Source organism: Phyllostomus hastatus, unplaced genomic scaffold, assembly GCF_019186645.2.
Source record: "Phyllostomus hastatus isolate PE091 unplaced genomic scaffold, TTU_PhHast_1.1 phas_contig_150, whole genome shotgun sequence".
NCBI classification, from domain to species: domain Eukaryota; kingdom Metazoa; phylum Chordata; class Mammalia; order Chiroptera; family Phyllostomidae; genus Phyllostomus; species Phyllostomus hastatus.
In genome coordinates, this window is record NW_025333611.1 from 28,806,613 (window position 1) to 28,829,916 (window position 23,304).

Consider the following 23,304-nt stretch of genomic DNA (forward strand, 5'->3'; position numbering starts at 1 on the left):
TGTGTGCGGAAAACACTTTATGAGTTATTTATGAGGAGCAGCCTCTGTTTGCCCGTCCACCCTGGGGCCATGTGTTTGCCTTCCCTCGAGTGACTTCTCAATTATTTACTATATTTTCTCCCTTTCTCTGTTTCCTTGGCTTTCATTGTCTTGTCAGTGTTCTGGTTCTCTTTTTTCCTCCCGAGCGTTGGCACAATTCCCTTCTGCCCCATTCTTGATGCACTCCTTTCCTCTACCTTGAGCTCCTCTCCACCTGTCTCACCCCATTCTGAAGGCATCCTGGGAGAAGTTTTGGTCCCAGACCCAGATTTTGAAACTTGAGTCTTCTGCAGTGGGCAGAATACTCAAAAATGAGGGAGACTCCTTTCTTCCTCATCTCTAGTGAAATATCAAGTGAGAAAACATCTTGTGAAGGCTGAAGTGCTTGTAAATGTCAGCATTTATAGCACCATGAATTATCTTTGTAGTAATGAAGATAAACAATCTAGGACAGAGCCTTTGTGACCTTGGGCTATGTTGTTTTGGGGCATTCAGAGTGGCAGCTGTTTGTTAGGGACTCACACGAGCTTTGCTATGTAGCCATCCCAGCCACAAAAGGACAGGACGCTGAGCGATGGTTTTGTACCCAAAAAACCTGGAGAAAGGAGGATCAAAGGAGAGGCAGTGAATTCTTAGATTTTAAAATCAGAGTATGTGAGGAAGGAAGGCCCAGTAGGTATTATTTGTGCTTATGTCAGTAAGGCACCCAGTTCTGAGTCTCCCCAGTTAGCTGTGCTATAGCCCAATAATCATTCCTCTTCATAAGGACGGATTAGAGCAGAAAATCCCAGCCCTGGCTTGGGGCCTCTGTGGCAGAGCAAACTCCATATACACTTCATGTCCTTGGATTGGCCATTTCTTCAGGTCTGTGGTACCGAGGACCCATCCCTTGTATTGGAACAGATATCCCAGATTGCCTTTAAAAAAAAAAAGCAACTCACAGTTAAGTTTATTGCAGTAACATTTTTTTCCTGACCAAATTCATTCATTTATATAATGGTTATTTGTTGAGCATGTAACTATATGCTTAGCGCTGTTGTAGTCACTAGACCTGCAACACAGGGGGCAGAGACAAAAACCCCTGCTATTGTAGAAATAATGTCAGAATGTATAAGAACAATCTTCTAAATGGTAAAAACAGGCTAGGCAGAGTGAAATGCAGTTCTTTAAACTTGATTTCTCTGTTAGAGCCCTCTTCAGTTTGGAAGGACACAGGTAGGCAAGGGCTGTGTGGTGTCTGGAGGAAAAAGGTGGGAAGCAGTCACATTGTTGTTGGGCTCTACCTTCCTGAATTTTCCTGATGATTTGTAGAGTGGGATCAGCATGCTGGCAAGAGGCAGGTTTTGTAGCAACAAAGATATTTTCAAGGGAGACTTGTAGCTACTGCATGAAGAAACAGGATCCAGTGACCTTTCTGAGGAAGTTCTTGTTCCAGGATTCTATGAAGCTTGGGGAATGAGATATCTTCTTTCACAGAATAACAGATAGATTGTCTGGATTTAAGGCTTTGAACCTTAAATGATAGCCTAGACCAGTACTGTCCAATAGAACTTTATGTGATAATGGCAATGTTCTGCACTGTCCGATAATGACTACTAGCCAGAAGTACAGGTCTAGACTAAAGCCTTTGAGAAGGAGACTTTTGTGCAGATTTTATTATGAATGTCCTCAGATTCAGTCAATGTTGGACTGCGTGAAGTGAGGCAGAGGGAAGAAAGGGACTATTGTTACTTCTTTCCTGTTACTTCCAGATTGTTTAAAATTTTAGTTTGTTTTTACAAACCCTTTCCTAGTTAGTCAGAGAGGCAACCCTTGCTTTTTGCCTGACTTTTTAGTTTGTTTTTTGAATAGTCACTAAAAGAAAGGCTATGAGAAGAGCTCTTCTTACCTTGGTGGCAGTACTGTACTGAGCAGTGCCTTTGTTGCAGATGGATAATGCACAGGACCTGCTTTCCTTCGGTGGCCTTCAAGTGGTGATCAATGGGCTGAATAGCACAGAGCCCCTGGTGAAGGAGTACGCTGCATTTGTGCTGGGAGCTGCCTTTTCCAGGTGAGCAGCAAGAACGGTCTTCTCATCAACCAGGATTGTTTGGGCTCTTCAGGTGAATTCTAGCTTTACATTGGACTGAATGACCTGGAAAAAGGTTACACTCAAACTCATGCACATCCCTTTCCCTGTTTCACTGTTATCTTAATGAGACTAGAATAAGAGTTTAATTCTGCTTTTATTCCAAGTAGATAAGAATTTTCACCCCTGTTGCCACCATTTATACCCCTCTCTGTTCCACCTCATCTTATATATATGGACATTTAATGACATATTTTAGATCACATTCTCTGTTTTATTCAAAGCTAATATAAAGCTACACCAACCACAGATAGTTGAAGGGGGATGAACTGCAAGAGTTGATCCTTTTGGAAATGAAGCTACATACATTTTGTGATGAATAAATTATGAACCTGACCAAGGAGAGTCTTCTGGGGGGAGATATGTCTTTCCACTAGTTGTCTGGAACCAATCAACATGCAGTCAGGTTATCGGACTCTAGGTTGAGAGTTGTTAAAATTTCTATTAGTCTCACTTGTATTAGAAGACCGATCTCTCCAAAGGGTGGATGCATCAAGGTATGTGGGCACCACTTTATTAAACTCATACTAAAAAAAGTCAGGATGTCTTCAAACTGCAGTTGGTCTATTGGAGCTATAGTTCCTTCCAGTTTTGAAAATATGCTCCTAAAATCATTGTTTCTCTAAAACAGAAACCAATACTCTGATTCTTCCTATAAGGCAATGGATGGTAACTATTAGGGGTTATCTTGCTTGGATGCAGGGATTGGTGCTTTTATAGGAGAGAGGATATTCTGAACATCTCCACCCTTGGTGGCTTTGTTTTGAAACGATTTCCTTTGCCTTTCATCCATGCTTATCTTTTTAAATTAGAATCTCAGTCTGATGTCCTCTCATTCTGAAAAGCTTCAGTATCTTAGTAAATTAAAGAGGCAAAGTAGGGAAGGCCAGAAGAATTGTTCCATGGGGAGAGACTGAGTGCACTGCAGGCCTTTGTTTCCCTTATTACTAACCCGCCTTCATCTTGAAGCCCTGGTTGTCCTGTCGATAGTCAAGGTTGTGGCCTCCAATGCACTCCATTTCCCTTGGTCTCACCTACCAGAGCCAGATAGTCTCCCAGGATGCTTGTACATCTGCTGGAAGAGTGGAGAATCTGAGTTTGTCGTTGGTAGCTGTGATCTCAGCCCTGGAGAAGTCCCAGGTCTTAACCTCATAAGGCTTTAGAGGTTTGAGAACTTGCTGAGCTCACTTTTGTTTCTCAAGCCATAAAAGAACTAAATCAAACGTTATTAACTTCTCTCCCCAGTCCCTTTTTGGATATCTTTTCCATAATCCCAAGTACTTTCTTTCCATTTTCAGTCTGAACAAATGATCCTACTTGTTCCTTGCCATTGCTTTTGGAAACACACTTCTTGGGGAAAACTATAGCATCTTGATATCACTTCTTAGTTAAAGGCGACTAGCTAAGTGACTTGAGAAGTATTCATCAGGCCTGCTTAGCAGGCCATAACTCACCTGGGGGCTGTGCCAATATGTGATACTGTTAAGACTTTTCTGTGATTGTATTAGGGTAAGACCATGTTAACATTTATACAATATCACTAAAATTTTACATAGAGATAAATATAAAATATTGCAGTTTATTATTTTGGTGACAAGCATACTGCTGTATTCAAAATGTTCTAGCTGGGCTTTTGATGGCTCACTGGAGGGCTGTTGCAATGACAACATGGTATCATGCCAGAACTTTTGGAAGCCAGCAGCAGGCTTTTGAACATCATGAAAATGTCAATGTTTCATGCAAAGAGGAACTTAATGCAAGGTAAGAATATTTCTATGCAGAGGCAGTTTTCAGTGCTCTAGTCTGGTATTCATTATTTCCTCTAGATGTCCTATGTATTGGTTCTGCAGCTCCTTCCCTGCCCCCAGCCTAGAGGTGTGCACAAACACACCACATGTGTGCATGCACACATGCACACATACACACACAGAGGGATTGGATGAGCGTGCTCTTAGGAGTCTGTTTAAGGGATAGTGAGCACATCCAGGGTTTGCAGGTATTATTTAGAGGTCATTCCTCCCAGTTTTATGCTGATAGGCAAGAGTACTGCTCAATCAGACCTGGCTGGGTGGCTCAGTTGGGTGGAGCATTGTCTCATGCACCAAGAGTTTGTAGGTTCAATCCCCGGTCAGGGCATGCATTGGAGACAAATGATTGATGCTTCTCTCTCACATCGATATTTCTCTCTGTCTCTGTCTTCCTCTCTATCTAAAATGAATAAACATATCTTTGGGTGAGGATTAACAAAAATTTTTAAAAAGCCAATACTGCTCAATCAGTCCAGATGTTTGAGCATTTGGGAGAATTAAGCACATCACTATATCTAAAGTCAGAAAATCTAGTTCAAGTCTAGTCTCTACTATTTCCTGGCTGTTTCTTATTGGCAAGTGATTTGACCTTTCTAAACTTTCCCTTTGTCATTTATTAACTAGGAACAATAATGGTGTCCTCTGTATTTCATAAGGTTAAGTGAATATGAAATAACATAATATACAGTAAGTCCTGTGAAAATGCTTATAAAGCACCTGTCAGTGATAAGCGGTATATAACATCATCATACTTATTGTGTGTCCTTTTTACTATGAGGTAATTTTTATTTCTTTTTTTAATTGTATTTTATTGATTATGCTGTTACAGCTGTCCCAATTTTTCCTCTTATGCCTCCCTCCACCCACCCCAACTCCCTTAGGCCATCCCCACACCTTCGTTCATGTCCATGGGTCACACATATAAGTTCTTTGACTGCTCCATTTCCTATACTGTACTTTACATCCCCATGTCTGTTCTGTAACTACCTATTTGTACTTCTTAACCCCCTCACCTCTTCACCTCCCTCTCATCTCATGTTCTCTGTATCCATGATTCTACCTCTGTTCTTCTGGTTTGCTGAGTTTGTTTTTTAGATTCAATTGTTGATGGGTATGTATTTATTGCCATTTTATTATTTGTAGTTTTGATCTTATTTTTCTTAAATAAATCCCTTTAACATTTCATATAATAATGGCTTAGTGATGATGAACTCCTTTCGTTTCCTCTTGTCTGGGAAACTTTATCTCCCCTTCAGTTCTAAATGATAGTTTTGCTGGGTAAAGCAGTCTTGGCTGTAGGTCCCTGCTTTTCATAACTTTGAATATTTCTTGCCAGTCCTTTCTAGTCTGCAAAGTTTCTTTTGAGAAATTAGCTGGCAGTCTTATGGGAACTTCCTTGTAGTTAACTTTCTTTTTTTGCTGCTTCTAGGATTCTCTCATTATCTTTAATCTTTGACATTTTATTATGATGAGTCTTAGTGTTAGCCTTTTTGCATCCATCTTGTTTGGGACTCTCTGTGCTACTGGACTTGCATCTCTATTTCCTTCACCAAATTAGGGAAGTTTTTTTTAATTATTTTTTTCAAATAGATTTCTAGTTTCTTGCTCTTTCTTTTCTTCTGGTACCCCTATAATGTGAATGTTGGAACATTTGAACTTGTACCAGAGGCTGCTTACACTATCCTTGTTTTTTCGGATTCTTTTTTCTTACTGTTTTGATCAGTTGTTTTTTTCTCCCTTATGTTCCAAAGCATTGATTTGATGCTTGGCTTCATTTTCTTTACTGTTGTTTTCCTGTAAATTATTTTTGTTTCAATTAGTGTGTCCTTCGTTTTCGACTGGATCTTTTTTATGCTGTGGAGGCCCTCAGTAAGTTCCTTGAACATTCTTATAAGCAGTTTTTTGAACTCTGCATCTGATAGATTGCTTACCTCCATTTTGTTTAGTACTTTTGGGGGGTTTTCATCTGTTCTTTCATTTGGGCCATGTTTCTTTGTCTCTTTATTTTGGCAGCCTCCCTGTGGCTTTTTTTTTTAATATATTAGGTGGAGTTGCTATGACTCCCTGTGATTCTTATTTCTTTTGTTTCTGCAGTACAAACATTTACTTCCTCATTTTCTCTTCTGTTAAGGTGTTTACGTTCTACATATCTCTTGCTGTGCTAATCTTTCTGCTTCCTGAAGGCAGGCGACTACTCTTGCTCCTTTATTTGTCTACCTGCTTTAACTACTTAATAAGACTGCCATGTGCATTTCTGTGAATGACAAGATCTTTTCCCTAGTGTTAAATATGAGTGATTATTCCAGGATCAAGAAGAGTTAACAAAAAAGTAATTGATGTGACCACTGAATGCTACATGGCCACTGAAATAATTTGTTCCCTTATTTAAATATTATTCATACTTATTTGTGGGTTGCACACACTCATTTTCTGCTGCTTATTGCCCACTATAAGGCATCTCTTACATAAGAAGATATGTAGAGATAGGAGTCTGATGCTTTTGGCAGCTTTGTCTTTTTATGGTTTCTTCTTCTTTTTTTATTTTTAAACCTTCTTTCTTCTTCAAGTCAGTTATTTTCAGTGGCTTTTCTATTACCTGAGTTCGTCTCATGATGGCACCTGTGTGTGTCTGTCTACAATCTGACCCACTAGAAGTCTGTGGAGTCCCAAATAGGTCATTTGTGTTTCTGTGCATAGGAAGTCTCACAGGCCTTGTGAATTTTAGAGTAATCTGGTTTTTCTTTTACTTCTTAGCAAAGTGGCTGCCTCCTTTTGTTTTCTTCTTATTTCCCTATATGTAACCTTGACCTTTTAACTGTCAATAGTTACATTATCAAGAAATTTGTGTGCTTACCCTAGGGAACACTGGCTTTTGCTGTTCTCATGTCCTTGCCTCAGTCACTTTTGGTGTCCTATATTCATCTTTAATTACTCTCATTTTCATCTGAATATATATGAATTATTATGCAATTACGTGGGCTGGTAAGTGTTCATTGTATGCAGTACTTTTGTTTGAACTGTCCACAGTTTTCAGGCTGTCATGGACCTGTGCCTGGAATAAAAGGGCATGTATATACTTGTGGCATCAGTCGTGTGTTTCAAATAAACAACCTAACCCTACATCTATAAGAACTAGAGGAACAACAACAAACAAAGCCCAGAGTAAGTAGAAGGAAGAAAATAATTGCAATCAGGGCAGAATTAAATGACACAGAGACTAAAAGAACAATTGAAAAGATCAGTGAATCTGGAGCTGGTTCTTTGAAAAGATAAACAAAATTGACAGATTTTTAACCAGACTCATCAAGAAAAAAAAAAGGAGAGGACCCAAATAAATAAAATCAGAGATGAAAGAGAAGTTACAACCAATACCATAGAAATACAAAGGGACTGTAAGAAATTACTATGAACAACTATATGCCAAGAAATTGGACAACCTGGGTGAAATGAACAAATTTCTAGAAAAGTACAATCTTCTAAAACTGAATCAAGTAGAAGCAGAAAGCCTGAATAAACTGATAACAGCTAGTGAAATTGAAGCAGTATTCAAAAACTTCTGGCATACAAAACCCTGGACCAGATGGCTTCACAGGTGAATTTTTTTTACCAAACATTTAAGGAAGAACTCCTATCCTTCTTAAACTATTCCAAAACATTCAAGAAGAGGGAAGACTACCAAACTCTTTTTACAAGGCCAGTATCATCCTAATTCCAAAACCAGGTAAAGACACCATAAAGAAAGAAAACTACAGGCCAGTATTTCTGATGTACGTAGATGCTAAAGTCCTCAACAAAATATTGGCTATTCGGATTCAGCAATACATTAAAAAGATCATATACCATGGTCAAGTGGGATTCATCCCAGGGATATAATGATGGTACAATATTCACAGATCAATAAATGTAATACTTCACATAAAGAAAATGAAGGACAAAATCCACATGATCATATCAATAGATGCTGAAAAAGCATTTGATAAAATTCAGCACCCATTTATGATAAAACACCCAGCAAAGTGGGAATAGAGGGAGCATACCTCAACATAATAAAAGCCATATATGAAGAGCCTACAGCCAACATTATCCTCAACGAGCAAAAACTTAAAGTTTTCCCCTTAAGATCAGGAACAAGACAAGGGTGTCTGCTTTCATCACTATTATTGAACATAGTCCTGGAAGTTCTAGCCACAGCAATCATACAAGAAAAAGAAATAAAAAGGCATTCAAATTGGAAGAAGTAAAACTGTCATTATTTGTAGATGACATGATAGTGTACACAGAAAACCCTAGAGTCTCCATCAAAAAACAATTTGACCTAATGAGTGAACTTGGCTAAAGAGCAGGATATAAAGTCAATATTCAGAAATTGATGGTGTTTTTGTATACCAAGAATGAAATATCAGAGAAACTAGGGAGAAAAAATCCCATTTACTATAGCAAGAAGAAAAATAAAGTATCTAGGAATAAATTTAACTAAGGGGGTAAAAACCTGTACTCAGGAAACTCTAGAACACTGAAAAAAGAAAATTAAGGAAGGTACAAATAAATGGAAGTATATAGTATGTTCACAGATTTGAAGATTTAATATCATTAAAATATCTGTACTATCCAAAGCAATCTATAGATTAAACACAATTTCTATTAAAATACCAATGACATATTTCACAGATCTACAACAAATATTTCAAAAATTTCTATGGAACCAAAAAAGACCCTGAATAGCTTCAGCAATCTTGAGAAAGAAGAACAATTAGGAGGGATCATAATACCTGATATCAAATTATACTACAAAGCCACTGTAATCAAAACAGTCTGGTACTGGCATGCCCTGACTGGCATGGCTCAGTGAGTTGGACATTGTCCTGAAAACCAAAAGGTTGCTGGTTCAATTCCCAGTCCGGGTTACAGGCCAGGCAGTTCCCCAGATGGGGGCAGTTGAGAGGTAACCAATCGATGTTTCTTTCCTTTTCTCTCTCCCTTTCTTCCCCTCTCTCTAAAAATAAATAAGTAAAATCTAAAAGAAGAAGGAAGAAGAGGAGGGGGAGGAGAAAGAGATGACACATCAATCAATGGAACAGAATAGAGAGCCTAGGAAAAAACTCATGTCTTTATGGTCAATTAATGCCTGACAAAGGAGACAGAAGGATACAATGGAGCAAAAATAGCCTCTTCAATAAATGGTGTTGGGAGAACAAGACTGATACATGCAAAAAAATGAAAAGGGAACTGACCATATGGGAGAATATATTTGCCAATGATACCTTGGACAAGGAATTTATCTCCAAAATATATAAAGAACTCATATAACTCAATGCCAGGAAGACAAACAATCTAATGAAAAAGTGGGCAAAGGACCTGAATAGATACTTCTCCAAGGAGGACATACAGGTGGCCCATAGACATATGAAAAGATACACAACATCACTAGCCATCAGAGAAATGCCAATTAAAACCACAGTGAGATATCATGTTACACCTGTCAGAGGGGCTATCATTAATAAATTAACAAACAAGTGCTGGTGAGGATGTAGAGAAAAAGTGGGAATGCAGACTAGTGCAGCCACTGTGGAAAACAGTATGGAATTTCCTCAAAAAACTCAAAACGGAACCACCTTTTGGGTATATTCCCAGCAGAGATTCCACTGCTGGGAATATAACCTAAGAATCCCAAATCACCAATTCAAAATAACTTATGCACCCTGTGTTCATAGCAGCACTGTTTACAATAGCCAAGTACTAGAAACAGCCCAAGGGCCCATCTGTAAATGAGTGGATCAAAAAACTGGTATGTTTACACAATGGAATACTATGTATGCAGCAGAAAGAACTCCCACCTTTCATAACAACATGGATAGAACTGGAGAATATTTTGCCAAGTGAAATAAGCCAGTTGGTGAAAGACAAATGCCATATGGTCTCACCTATAAGAGGAATTTAATGAACAAAATAAAATAATGAACAAAATAGAACCATAGGCATGGAAACATGAAACAGAGTGACAGTAACCAGAGAGGAGTAGAGAGGGGAATAATGGTGGGAAGAAGGGGAAGGGACTAGTCAAAGAACATGTATGAATAACCCATGGACATGGACAACAGTGTGGGGCTTGACTGTGGGAGTGTGGGGTGGGATGGATGGAGTAGGGCAAAGGGGGAAAAGTTGGGAAACTAATAGAAGAATAATTAAAAGATGATAAAAAAGGACACATGAGCATTATGTTCCTACCACAGCTGAAATTTTTAAGAGTATTTTGTAATCACAGACATCTCTGGCAATCTATAACATCAACCTCTACATTCTTTTGGAAACTTGATTTATTGGCTGCCCTGTGACTATAGGTAGACCCTTGGTTCTTACATATCCTTATTCTCTCTCCTTTTCCTTTATGACAGCACCTTCTTACTATCTCCTAATTATAGCTATTCACCAAGATTTTTCTGGCCTTATGCTCTTTCTCTATTTTCTCCATGAGTGGTCCTACCTTTTCCCTTGGTTTAAAATCCCACTTCATTGTGGGTGACTCCAGTGTTTATGTTGAAGTCCAGACTTGCTCCTCAGTTCCACCCTCCATTTCTACTAGACTGTCTGATTGTACCTCAAAATTAAGAAGAAAATGGAATTCACTTTTGTTTCTCTCACAAACTAGATTTTCCCTCCCACATTCTTTTTTATCTATTCTTGGCAGTATTATTGTCCCAAGCTTGAAACTTTTGAGTGATATTTTAGTCTTCTTTCTCCCTATTTAGTTGGTGAATGAATCCTGTGGAGTTTTATTTCCTCTGTTGTTGTCTACTAAACAACTATTTCTTTTTTAAAAAAATCCACCTTAAGGAACCTTGATATTGTGAGGGAAGCAACATGTTCAGGGAGAGGATGCCCTCTCCCACTGCTAGGAAATGAACCATGAATAGTCTAAAGCAAGCACGTTAATCCCATTCTCTGTGGACATAGACTGACTTAGAAATGGGCATGTGACCCAGTTCTGACCAATGAAACATAGAGATGTCTGCTGGGAAGGCTTCTGGGAAGGATTGTGCTCACTTATAATAAGGTAAGGAGACCCTGCCTACTCTTCCTGCTGTTATTGCAGTTGTCTTGGAGATGTAACAGTTGGCTGAGGTCAGTGAAGTGAAAACCACAAGGACAAAAAGCCTTCATGCTCAGGAACATAAAAGAGAGGAAAGACAGAAGGAAACTAGTTCCTGTATGATATAGTTTAGATACTCATCTAAATTTGCAAGTATATATTTGTTTGATTACATGTTTGCTGTTGATAACCCCTGTTAGACAGTAGGAGGAGGATGGGATTTTTTTTTCTATCTTAATCTTGCTGTGTCTCTATTGCATAGCATAGAACACAGGATTGAGTGCTAAAAAGTAATTATTTAATGAATAAATGAAGAAACAAAAGAATAAACTGATACCTAGGAAATGAAATGTTTTTCCAGGTAGCATATGGGGGCTCAGTGTAGACTGCTGTCTTTATTATTAATGATATAATAATGGGTGGTTCAGTTACCACTCTTTGACCCTTTAAAATCCAAGGCTATGCAAATGAGTGTGTAGCCACCCTGCCCACCCTTCCCTGCCACAAGCAAAAAATAGAAGGTTAGAGATTAGGATGAGATCAGACATTGCAGATGGCAGTATTTGAATAAATGTTCAAATGTGACCCCTAGGACTAGTTCTGGCATCTTGATTCCAGGAGCTAAATTTTCACACTCCTTCAGTAATGGGAGATGCTCAGACCATTTTGTATCTAATAAATTGATTAGTACAAATACATTAACCAAGATTAGCCATAGCTGTAGCTCGTAAAGCAGCACCCAAAGTCTTTTTTTTTCATATGGCAATTAATAACAAATGGAAAATGAGCTATAAGCCTGACCAGCCACCCTGAGTACTATAGAAACCAAGACTTCATTTTGGGGAGGGGGGCACACCCACCTTGCTTAATCAACTTGTCTCTTTAGCATTTAAAAAAAAATCTGTCTCTGTGATGTACTCCTATCTCCTTCACATCCTCTGTGTGGTTGCCTTCAGATTTTTTTGTTTTTGTTTTTGTTGTTATAGTTATAGTCTACCTCCTTCTCAGCTTCTTCCTTGCATAACTCCAGCCCACAAAGTTCTATCCTTTCAACTTCATTGGCTATTGTTGTCTGGACTCCTAAACTTACTCTTTAGTACATCTAATTCTCTGTGTATGCCAGTTCTTTCCTGTCTCTGCCCCTCACCCCAAAAATGGAAACCTTTTTGCTAATGGAAATTGTACCTAAATCTATGGTACCAACAGCACCTTACAGAGGGTAAGTTTCATTGTGGCTGCTTAGAGCATTTCAAGGTACAAACTAAATGGCCTAACACAAAAGCTGAAATCATCAAAAATTGGTGAAGGAATGAAGCCACTAAGAGCAGGGAAGCCTTTCATTTATTTTTCTCTTCTATTTTGTTTGATTTTTCTTATAATGTATATTATTGTTTAAGTTTTAATTACAGATATAAGTAACAAAACAAAACAGAACTGGCAGACTGCTGTATCTAACAAATGGTGGTTTACATTTCCCAAGAAGCATGCTTGGGTTAGAATATCTGAAGATGCTGGATTAAATATTTAAACATTTCCTTAAATGCTCAGTTAAGCTGATAAACTGTACAGCCACCTCTGCATAACTAAAGGGGAAATTAGTAACATCATATTCTTCATGCCATGGCCCTGAAAGAGAGAGAGGAGTCCTAGAGACAAATAAAATGGAAGGCACAAATTCTAAGAGATAGGGATCACTGAAACACTGAAACTTAAAGCTGTCCTGAGGACATTTGCCATTCCCTAGTGGCCGAGAGCTTTTGGTTTCAACAGGCTTTGTAACTTGGGGAAGAGGAGACAAAGCCTACAGCGTATGAAAGGGAGAATTAGGAAAATGAAAATCTTCCACTCAAAAGGATATATTAAGGCAATTTGGCTTTGAGTTTAAGGGAGGAAAATTCCCCAGAAAATTGTTTACCCAGGACAGCACTAGAGTACATTAGGGCTGGAAAAGAATATTCCTTTTGTGGCCTGAAAATCTCCAACTTGAGAATTTAGTCTAAAATGATCTCAATAAATAATAAACTAGAAAAATGTTTGCAATTTATATTGTAGACATAGTATTAATGTTCCTAATATATATATTTATAAAGAACACCTAAAAATAGAGAAGAAACACATTAATAACCCAGTAGAAAAGTGGGTCAGATACACACAGTTTGTAGAATAAAATAAATAGAAATGGCTTAACCATGTGAAAAAATGCTCAACCTCATTCCTAAGATAAAGACCAATTAAAACTACACTGAAATACTGTTTCTCACTTAACATATTGGCAGAAGTTCAAAGGTTGATAGCATATTCTTTTGGTTTGTGGTTTCCATGTCCTTCGTATATACCAAGGTATGTTTATAGCAGTCAGTTTTAAGTTGATGGTTGCCTAAGTTTGAACACATTCTAAAATCACTATCACTTTTACTCACCTCCTCCATGTTTATGTTTTTGTCATTATTTTTTACTTCTTTTGTGTATGTGCATTTGTGTGTATTCCTTAATTTACTGTTATAATTATACAAAATCTATTTTTGCTTTTTAACCTTTGCACTGGCTTTATTGTTTGTTGACCCACTGCTTTTATTATTTGTTTGCCTTTGTCATATAGTTGTTTTTTCTTTGCAATACTTTCTTATTCACATTTTTGATATTTTTTCTTCTTAAAAAATGGTAATAAACTTCTTCAGCCTTTTCTTTTCCAAGTAGTGCTTTATTTCTCCTTCAATTCTAAATGATAGTCATGCTGCATAGAGTAACCTTGGTTGTAGGTTTTTGCTTTTCACCACTTTGAATATTTCATGCCATTCCGTTATGACCTGCAAAATTTCTTATGAATAATCAGGTGATAGACTTATGGAAGCTCCCTTTTACATAACTAATTGCTTTTCACTTGCTATTTTAAAGTACTCTCTTTTTTACATTTGGCATTTTAATTATGATGTGTCTTGTTGTGGGACTCTTTGGACTCATTTTGTTTGGGAATCAGTGTGTTTCCTGGATCTGTATGTCTGTTTCCTTTGCCAGGTTAGGAACGTTTTCCATCATTATTTCTTTAAGTGTATTTTATTGCATATGCTATTACAGTTGGCCCATTTTTTTCTCTCCTTTATTCCCCTCCACCCTGTAAACACTTCCCTCCAGCATTACCCTCTCCCCTTAGTTCATGTTCATGGGTGATACGTATAAGTTCTTTGGCTTCTCCATTTCCTATACTATTCTTAACCTCCCCCTGTCTATTTTGTACCTACCAATTATGCTTCTTATTCCCTGTACGGTTTCCCCCCATTCTTCCCCCTCCCTCTCCCCACTGAAAATCCCCCATGTGATCTCCAGTTCTATGATTCTCTTCCTGTTCTAGTTGTTTGCATAGTTTTTGTTTTTGTTTTTTAGGTTCAGTTGATAATTGTGAGTCTGTTGTCATTTTTGCAATTCATAGTTTTGATCATCTTTTTCTTAGATAAATCCTTTTAACATTTCATATAATAAGGGTTTGGTGATGATAAACTCCTTTAACTTGAACTTATCTGGGAAGCACTTTACCTGCCCATCAATTCTAAATGATAGCTTTGCTGGATAGAGTCATTTTGGATATAGGTCCTTGCCTTTCATGACTTTGAATACTTCTTTACAGCTGCTTCTTGCCTGTAAGGTTTCTTTTGAGAAATCAGCTGATAGTCTTCTGGGAACTCATTTGTATGTAACTGTTTCTTTTTCTCTTGCTGCTTTGAAGATTCTCTCCTTATCTTTAATCTTGGGTAATTTAAATATGATGTGTCTTGGTGTGTTCCTCTTTGGGTCTAACTTATTTGGGACTCTCTGAATTTCCTGGACTTGTATGACTATTTCCATTGCCAGATTGGAGAAGTTTTCTTTCATTATTTTTTCAAATACATTATCAATTTCTTGGTCATCTTCTCCTCTGGCACCCCTATGATTCGGATGTTGGAACATTTAAAGTTGGCCAAAAGGTTCCTAAGCCTCTCCTCATTTTTTTGAATTCTTGTTTCTTCATTCTGTTCTAGTTGAATCTTTCTTTCTTTCTTTTGTTCTAAATCATTGATTTGAATCCTGGTTTCCTTCCTTTCCTTGTTGGTTTCTTGTATATTTTTCTTTATTTCACTTTGTGTAGTCTTCACTTCTTCCCCTTTACTCAATCATTTCTGTGAACATCCTGATTACTAGTATTTTGAACTCTGCATCTAATAGTTTAGCTGTCTTCTCATTGCTTAGTTCTTTTCTGGAGTTTTGATCTGTTCTTTCATTGGGGCCATATTTCTTTGTCTTGGTGCACCTGTTATGTTGTAAAGAGCAGAGCTTTAGGTATTCACCAGGGTAGGGCAACCTACTTCGCTGCATTGTGGCACTGTATGTGGGTGAGGGATCAGAGAGGGAACAATGCCACTTGCTAGCTTACTCAGCTCTTGCCCCACTTTCAGTCACTTCACCTGCTACCCACAAGCAAATTGGGCCCTTCTGGTGCTGATTTCCAGGTGGGTGTGCTTGTGTACCATTCTAGGACCCCATGGGCCCCTCTAATGGACTCTCCTATGAGACTGGCAGTTTATTTTGATACTGCAACCCCCACAGATTTTTACAGCCAGAAGTTTTGAAGCTTTCTTTTCCCTGCATTGGAACCCTAGGTTGCATAGTCTGTCTTGCTCCCAGTTGTTCCTCCTGGCTTATCTGCATGAGAATATAGGACAACCCAGTCCACCAGCCACCATCTTGACTGCCTGGTTCACCAGCTGCCGCCTTGCCATGTGTGCTCTCCACCCTGGCTGCCTGTCTACGTTCCTCCTACCAGTCTGAATGAATGTTTCTTCTGTAATTCATTGGTTGTCAGACTTCCATACAGTTTGATATTCTGGCAGTTCTGGTTGTATTTTGTTTTTAAATAGGTTGTTATCCTACTTTTGGTTGTGTGAGGAGGTGAAGCATATCTACCAATGCCTCCATCTTGGCCAGAAGAGATCTGTCATTATTTCTTCAAATAGGTTTTCATTCCCTCGCTCCCTCTCTTCTCCTCTGGTACCCCCTATAATTCCAATGTTGGTATGCTTGCTGTTGTATTAGAAATCCCTTAAACTGTTCTTATTTTTAATTCTTTTTTTTCTTTTTGATGTTCTGATTGGGTATTTTCCACCTATTTTGTCTTCTACATTGCTAATTCAATCCTCTGCTTCATCTACTCTGCTGCTGATTGCCTCTGATATTCAGTTGTTGTATTCTTTATTTCTGACTCAGCCCTTTTTATGGTTTCTATCTCTTTGTTGAAGTTCTGAGTTTATCTGTTCTTCCCCTAAGTTCACTGAACATCCTTATAACCAGTGTTTTGAACTCTCTGTCTGGTAGATTGCTTGTCTCCATTTAATTTAGTTCTTTTTCTGGAGTTTTATTCTGTTATTACATTTGGGCCATGTATCTTTGGGCCAAATCCGTATTTGTACATTTGGGCCAATCCTTATTTTGATTGACTTCTTGTGTTTGTTTTTTATGTATTAGTAGATCTGCTATGCTGGCAGAGTGGCTTTATGTAGTAGGTGGCCTGTGAGGCCTGATGGTGCAGTTTCCCTGTTTATCTGAGCCCCTGTTCCAGGGGTGTCCATTGTGTAGGCTATGAGTGCCTTCCTGCTGTAGTTGAGCCCTGATTGTTGTTGACACATCAGTGAGTGGGAATGACTCTCAGGCTGACTGGCTATGAGGGCTGGCCATGACTACAGTGGACAAGCTGTTGCGCAGGGACTGATCTCATGGAACAGGAGTTGCTTTAGCCAGGCTGTGGTGCCAGCCAAGTCTGCCCTTTGGGTGTGTCATTTGGGGATCTGGTTGGATAGTGTTCTGGTGTGGTCTGATGCCAGCCACTGAGTGTATTGGTTCTGGAGCTCTTGGGAGGGACTGCAGTGCGGGCCAACATCAGCCACCATTTGTACCTGGCTTGGGGCCACCTTGTGGGAGCTACAAAGCGTCTGTGGTTGATTGCCACTTGTGCTGGACTTTGGGCAGCTTGGCAAGACCTACAGGGCATGCCAAGGCCAGCCACTGCTTCTTTGGTGTTTTTAGACCTTTGAGAGATTTTAGGAAAGTCCATAGTGCAAGCTAAGACAGGAAGTTTGTGTGAAAAAGCCCCTGGGAGCAGCTCTGCCAGGCACATGGGTTGTGTGGAGCTAGGTCTCAAGGGTATCACCAGGGCAGGGTAAACAATGTTTGCCAGATTAATGAAGAGCTCAGATTCAGCACCACCTGCACCTGCCAGCTGGTTGAAAAAGGGTTCAACAAAGGAGCCACGGCATCTGCCAGCACTTTGGTCTCTGGGGAGAGTTGTTCTGACCTCTGTCCCTACAGCTGTCTCCCTGAAGCTAGTCAATTTAGTTTTTCCTCACGTGTCACTGGCACTTTTCAAGCTGCTGCCCCTGTACTGGAGCCCGGAGTGAGTGAGTTTGTTAGCAAGTGAGTCTGTGTGTGGGCCCTCCAGCGAACACCTGGGACTCCGGGAGCCCTCTCACTTGGATGCAAAACCTACTGGTCTTTACAGACAGATGTTATGGGGACTCCTCTACCTGGCACCATTGTCCCAGGATGTGGAGCACAGTGTGAGGCTGGGACCCCTTGCTCCTCAGGGGGAACCTCCACAGCTGAGATGTCCTCCCTGATGCTTAATCACCACACTGTGGGTTTGGGACCTTCCCTTTCCTCATCTCCGCCCCTCCTCCCAGTCTCCTCCTGGATTCCCCTTTATATTCTTAGTTATAGGACTTCTGTTCAATTTCAGGTGGTGCTCAATGATGGTTTTTTTATAATTTAGTTGTAGTTTTGACATGATTGCGGGAGGAGACAAGCACAATGTTACCTACTCCACCATCTTGACTGGAAGATAATGTAGAATATTTCTATTGTGATATATAGTTAAACAACAACAAAAAAGAAGGTAAAGTATGAATGACTGCTGTTAATCATGTGTATTGCTTATATTTTTAAAAATGGATAAAAGGTAACTATAGGGAGTGGGACTTGCCAATCATGTGGATATTTTATGTAATTTAAAAACAATTAAAATGTAAAAAATCCATTAAAACTGAGAGCAAAATGAAACATTCGAATCTGTCTGTAGAATTGGAGGCATAATCACATATGAAGAAACTTATTTTGTGTGATTTTACAACCCAGTAATTTGACTATCCATCCTGATTGGGATATATTCTAAAGACAAAAAAAACCCCTGCAAAACTTTTCAGAAGCCTTGCTGTTGATGAGAGTGTTGATGTTGTTATTCTGAGGCTGTTGTATGTATTGTGGGGTAAATCAGATGAGTGATTATGCTGGTTTCTCTAAGAACCAGGATTTTCAGATGACAGAAGGGATGATACTGGTGTAAAGTTGGAGACTGGGTAAAATCCCCCTTAGTTCCAAGTTTTGAATTGAATTAAAAAAAGTATTCATATGAACTCAATGATAAATTTTTGCATTTTAAAAGTATGCTTTTTAGCTTTATCCACTGAAAGGATCTGGACAGAAAGATAAACCTAATGACAATGATCAACTCTAACTCCCAGATTGTATTTCCTAAATACCATTTCCCTCTAAAATAGCATTTTCCACTAAAAGGAACTTTATTTTCTGTGAGAAATGGCTGATCTCAAGTATGGAATAAGATGTACAAAATTATCCTGCCTACCAAGGAATCTCTTAAAGATTACTAGGGTCTTAGGTAAAGGACTCAGGGCTCAACCTGAAAAGATTCTCATTGGCCATAGATGGGACACTTCCAGTTTCTAGAATGATAATAATTGCAATGAATAGAAGCAAATCAAATATGCTTAAATTCTCAAGTTCACCATGATACTAAAAAAATTAAACCTACCTCATTGGTCATCTTTGAAGGGTACTAGGTAGGGAACCAGTTAATAATAAAAAATAGGAAATAAATAGGAAAAAATAAAGCATTTATCCCATTTTTCCAATATGAATGGAACATAGGTGTAATCAATAGTTAATGTGGGGAAGTTTATAGAGAAATTCCAGCCAAAAAAAGCACCCACAAACAAAGAGTGATGGAATTAGAATATCACCATTTTGTAATCTTTAATGAAATAATGGATCTTGATAATAATCATCAGTGATTCCTAACATCACAAAAAGGAATTGTAATCAAACATTTTATGCTTTGTAGTGGATGATGTGGTCATATCTAGTTATCCCTTCAGAACCAAGGCATTTATTCCCCCAGGTCTGGTAGTGTCAGCTACAGAAGACCTTTGACACCATTTCCAAGACTTAATCTAGAAGGAAGCTGCCTTCCCCAAGGTTATGGCCCTTTCCTTGGGGTAGTCTTCTTCCAGTGACATAATGCAGGGGTTCAAAGGGCTTCCACCCTTGCCTCAAAGGAGATAACTCTGAAAGACCATCCTAGCTCCAGAGCTCCCTGTGGGATTAGCAGAGAGCTCTCTTGCAGTTGCATCACAGCTGAACTTCTCTCATTGTCTAATCCACTTTCCTTCTCCCTCACAGATAGTGTTCCCAAGAGTACTCCCCAGTAAAGCTCCTGCCCACAGATCTTTAGAGAGTGTTTCCTAGGGAACCTGACTCTGACCTACCACCCGTGAAGTCATCTTGATAGAAAATCAAATATGAATCTGATCAAGATCCAATGTGCAGTTTAAAGGAAGTGCTAGAAACAGGACATATGTTAACCAATATAATGTACCTGTAATCATCAAAGTTCAGATCAGACTGTTGGAAACTGTAGAACTGCTGGTTTTTTCAACAAATAAATTATAAGGAAAAAATGGAGGGAATGAAACCCATAAATTAAAAGATACTTAAAATAAATATCAACTAATTGCACTTACACTGTATGTATCTTGACAGCAGTCTGTTAAAAAATTGAGATAATTGGGGCCATTTAAGCAATTATTTGGTATTTGATAATACTAAGGAGTTATTGTTAAAATAAATTTTTAATGTGAAATGGTATTATAATTGTTTTTTAAAAAGAGTCCTTTTAGAGAAATATACTGAAAAATTTATAGGTAAAATGCTACATTCTCTGAGTTTTGCATTATACATGTATCTGGAGGAAGTGGGCATGTGAGTAGGTTGCGTATAAATGACATAGGAGTGGCCTTGACTTCATAATTTTTAAAGATGAGTGACAGACCCATTGAGGATTATTAAACTTTACATAAGAACAAAAACATTTAATGTAGTTCCAACTTGACAGAATTTCCAGGTTACTGGTAGAAAGAAATATAAATCCTGTTTGGAGGAGCACATCCTAAATCCAGGCCTGAGAGCATCTCCAAAGAAAAAATTTCCAGTGATCATGAGCTCACAATCAAAACACCACAAAGCACACACAAAAAATACAACATCATGAGTGAAAGACAGCAGCAACTATAATCAGACCTGCAAAGCTACAGATAGTAAAATTCTAAGGGTACAGAATATAAAATAATTCTGTCCAATGTTTTAAGTAAGAGATTTTATGAAAAGTATGAGCAAAGCATAATAGATGATAAAAAATGACAGTGTATTGGAAGATTTGTAAAAGACATATATTGAGTTTCTAGAAGTGAAAAATATAATAGTTGCACATTAGCAATTCAGTAGATAAGTTAAACAACTGGTCAGACACAATTATAAAGTGCAACATGAAAGTACAATACTGAAAAATGAAAAAGAGGTTAAGAGACATGGAGAATATAATTTAAAGGTCTAAATGAGATCCAGAAGATAGAATGTGGGAGAGGCTATTATAAAGATGTCTGGCTGATACTTTTCTAAAACTTACGAAAGACATGAATTCTGAGTCAGTAATCCCACTGAATCCCAAGCAGAATGATTAAGAAGTAATACATGTCTATTGACACAGTAAAACTGTAGAAAGATGGTTACAAAAACATCTATAAAAGACAGATTAGCTACAAAGTGCCAGGAATGGTACTTGGCAAAAAGAAGGAAAACAGCTTTGCTATTGTTATTCTTCGCCTAGTTGCTTGGCCTGAGAACTAGGCTCTGGTATCATTTTCATTAGTTCTAGACAGTACTTGCCACCATGATTCCAACACCTGACATTTCTTTCTTGGTTCCGTGTGTATCCCATGGAAGAATGCGCCATGCTCTGCAAAGTTGGAGGTACTTGCAATTTGCTAGGTTTCTCCTCAAGTGCATATTTATGGCTGAAGTTATTGGAAAGAGGATAATTCATCTCTTTGAGGAAAGAAAAGAGTAGAACTATAGAATCTAGTAGAGAAGCAGCCAGTATGGGCTTTTCTGTCTCATTCCTGCTTTCTTCTTATTGCCTGCTAGGCCTCAGTGTCTCTCTCTTTCTGTTTTCATTTTTTTAATGTATTACTACTGGTTTTGCAAAGTATATACTCGCTCATCATAATACTTAAGTGACATAAGAGAGATTGACTTCCCACATGACAATGTGAGGAGCTTTGCTGACCCAGTGAAAGTAGTGAAAATTATTATTATTTAAAAAAAAATTAAAGCCTCTGGAAATGGTCCTAAAGGAAAATATAAAATAAAGAGGCATCTATTCAAGGAAGTCCAGAAAAATTCACTAGCAGGGTAAGAGTCTGTGTAATTCGAACCAAGACAGCACCTTCCCTCCCCACTTCCAGCTCAGTGAGGTAGGGACCCCACTCTAAATTGCTGCCTCATAGAACATAGGACTCCAGACTCTCTCTACCCCCAGCTCTCATTTGGAAGGCTTTCTTCCTGGGAGGAGGCAAACTTTAGCTTTTCTTATCCTGCCCTGAGCTTCTTGTTGCTGAAGCTAAATTGTGGGTGAGTACATTCCAGATTGGCGGCTCCCCTTCTTCTACCCATACCCCACTTGTAGAATGGAGGCTGTACATTGGGCATGGAGCACTTCAACACCCAAGGCTTGGGTGTGGGGCCCTAATTGCCCTTGACCTGGCTCATGAGGTAATTAGTGGTTGCATGATGAGAGGACCTGTGGCTGCTGTCATCCAGCCCACTGAGCACTCAATTCCTAGAGTCCTGATGTCACTCAGAGAGAAGTTTTTCATTGTCTCAACTCCTAGCCTCCAGCAGCCCTGGCTCAGAGAATTTGCCCAGGGGAGATGCAAGGTCATAAAACATAGCTCCTAATCTCTTACCAATGGAACTGACTTTATTTGCAACAGAGTATGCAGAAGCTCAAACACACTCTCAAGAACAATGATGGTTGTGGTGATAGGCAACTGGAAGGAAATTAATGAATTTAACAAAGGTACAGCCTAGACTACCTGCCAGCTAGTTTGCAGGAGGGACCTGGGTCAGAAGAAATTTCATACAGGGACCTCAGAAACTAGCACTTCTAATAAACTATGAGTTGACTAGATTAGTTTTGTAGAACAGTTAATATCCTAGGGCACTGTTGAAAATAATAGAGCTCATTCTATTTTAGGGATAACCTGTAGTGTTGCAAATATTTTTTTCACGTTTTTTTTTCTTTCAACCTTCTGTATGGTATTTTCTTATATGGAAATTTTCTTATATGGTATTTTCTATTTCATTGCTGCTTTCTTCTTACTGCCTGCTAGGCCTCAGTGTCTCTCTTTCTGTTTTCATTTTTTAATGTATTACTACTGGTTTTGTAGAGTATATACTTGCTCATCATAATACTTAAGTGACATAGGAGAGATTGACTTCCCACATGACAATGTGAGGAGCTTTGCTGACCCAGTGAAAGTAGTGAAAATTATTATTATTTAAAAAAATTAATGTTTATTTAGACAAAATTGTTAATCTGTTATTTCATAGTTTCTGTTTTTTTATGACATACTTAGTAAAGCCTTTTCAACATCAAGAGTATATAAATGTTTCTTATTATTTCAAAAATATGAAATATTTTGCCCTGTCCAGGTGGCTCAGTTGGCTGGAGTGTTCTCCAGTACACCAAAAGTTTGTGGATTAGATTCCTAGTCAAGGCACCTAACTTAGGTTGCAGTTTTGATCCCTGGGCAGGGTGCGTACGGAAGGCAACCTATCCATGTTTTCGCTCTTCCTCTCTAAAATCAATAAGCATATTCCTGGGTGAGGATTAAAAAAATGTTAGAAATATATATATGGAGTACTTCAAACACACAGAGAAATTTAGAGTATTTTGTACTCATTACCCACATTTAATAAACTAAAATTTGCTCTATTTGCTTCAGATTTTTTAAAGAAATAAAATATTAGATCCAGTTGAAGATTTTACATAATCCTTTCTAATTCAATTTCCTTTCTTCTCCCCCAGA

The 23,304-nt window shown here is 38.5% G+C and overlaps 1 protein-coding gene across 3 annotated transcripts in view; it reads left to right on the forward strand.

Moving 5' to 3' along the window:
• Positions 1–23,304, forward strand: part of SIL1 (SIL1 nucleotide exchange factor) — a 225,159-nt gene that overhangs the window by 155,523 nt on the left and 46,332 nt on the right. For all 3 annotated transcript variants that reach the window (XM_045823573.1, XM_045823554.1, XM_045823562.1), the window contains exon 7: positions 1,968–2,089. In XM_045823573.1, the coding sequence (XP_045679529.1) occupies positions 1,968–2,089 (122 nt within the window). The remainder of the gene's footprint in view (positions 1–1,967; positions 2,090–23,304) is intronic.